The sequence below is a fragment of the Mus caroli genome, chromosome 9 (genome assembly GCF_900094665.2).
Source record: "Mus caroli chromosome 9, CAROLI_EIJ_v1.1, whole genome shotgun sequence".
Taxonomy (NCBI): Eukaryota; Metazoa; Chordata; class Mammalia; order Rodentia; family Muridae; genus Mus; species Mus caroli.
In genome coordinates, this window is record NC_034578.1 from 11,034,458 (window position 1) to 11,035,947 (window position 1,490).

General features: G+C 45.8%; 1 protein-coding gene across 5 annotated transcripts in view; it reads left to right on the top strand.

Moving 5' to 3' along the window:
* Positions 1 to 1,490, top strand: part of Mre11 (MRE11 homolog, double strand break repair nuclease) — a 50,486-nt gene that overhangs the window by 43,524 nt on the left and 5,472 nt on the right. For all 5 annotated transcript variants that reach the window (XM_021171752.2, XM_021171753.2, XM_021171751.2 and 2 more), the window contains one exon: positions 962 to 1,020. In XM_021171752.2, coding sequence (XP_021027411.1) covers positions 962 to 1,020 — 59 coding nt within the window. The remainder of the gene's footprint in view (positions 1 to 961; positions 1,021 to 1,490) is intronic.

Genomic DNA, 1,490 nt, shown 5'->3' on the forward strand with positions numbered 1-1,490 from the left:
CTCATTACGGATGGTTGTGAGCCACCATGTGGTTGCTGGGATTTGAACTCTGGACCTTCGGAAGAGCAGTCGGGTGCTCTTACCCACTGAGCCATGTCACCAGCCCTCTCTCTGGCTTTCTGTTCATGTGACCTGCTTCTTCTCCATTGTAGAAAGTAGGGTGAGGCCTGTGAGTGAGAGGGCAGATGAGATCTGGGCTTCTGCATTTCATCTTCCTCTCAGACATCACCAGATCCGACACAGAAACCTGAGGCGGGAAATGGGAGCCGTGATAGAGCTGGGCTGTGTAGAAAGATTGCTGAAGTCTCCGGACTAGGGATGTTAGGAGTCTGGCTATTTAACTGTCTCCCTTTGCCCAGTTTAGAGTGGAGGTTGTCTTGGAGAAGCTACATCTGATGCTAGCAATTGCTCATACGTAGGAGAAAGCAAACACTGACGAGGTGTTTGGATCTATTGCACAGTTTGATATCAAATGACAGAGAAGAGGCAAGGTTAGCAAAAACTGAGGAGTCAAGGATATATGGTTTGCAGAATTCCCCTCTGGTGTGTTCTCATGTGCCCAGTGTGGCTACAGAGACAATGGTGATGGCTGCAGAAGCCCCAGGATGTCTGGTCATCTGGGAAGGCGAGGAGGGCTACTGTAGTTCACTTGGCTGAGTGACAGGACTTCATCTTTCAGGCCTGTCTTATAAATATTTTAATGTGAGTGTATGTATGAGTTCTGCATGTTACTATATTTGAACAAGCTGGGAAACCATGAGAGTGCTAGCCAGACTGTGGGCTTCAACTGTATATAGTCTTACATCCTTCCAGACTCCAAGAGTATATAAATGGTTTTCCAATTGATCATTCCAGGATTTTGCAGGTAGGATTTTAAAATCCTTGAGCTTAGGAAGTGAATACATTTTTTTTAAGTTACTTTAAGAACTATGTAACAGGCATTTCATCTTTTTCATACTAGCTTTCAGATCTACCCGACAACAGCCTTCTAGAAACGTAGCCACTAAGAATTACTCAGAGGTAAGTACAGTGATTTGATTTGATTTGATTTGAATAATGTGCTTTCTGTGTTAGGACTTCCTACTAGGGATGTGTTGTGAACATCAGCACTGGGGAGAACTTGATGGTTATTCAGACTCTTGAAGCCAACAACAAAGCTCCCTGGTTCACTCTTCAAGTGCACTAGTTTCATGTATCTGGTAGCATTTTAAAAGACAGCAGTACTGACCTAGAGCCCTGACTTCTAAACCCCAACTCAGAAAGTATATTCCTCGTGTGGTGGGAGGCATGTTCCTCACGTGGAGGTGTTCCTTCATACTTCTGTGAACTAAAGACTGAGAAGACCAGAGGCTCGGGATCCTTGTGTCCTGTTAAAGATTTGCCGGGCAGTGGTGGCACACACCTTTAATCCCAGCCCTTGGGAGGCAGAGGCAGGCGGATTTCTGAGTTCGAGGCCAGCCTGGTCTACAAAGTGAGTTCCAGGACAGCCA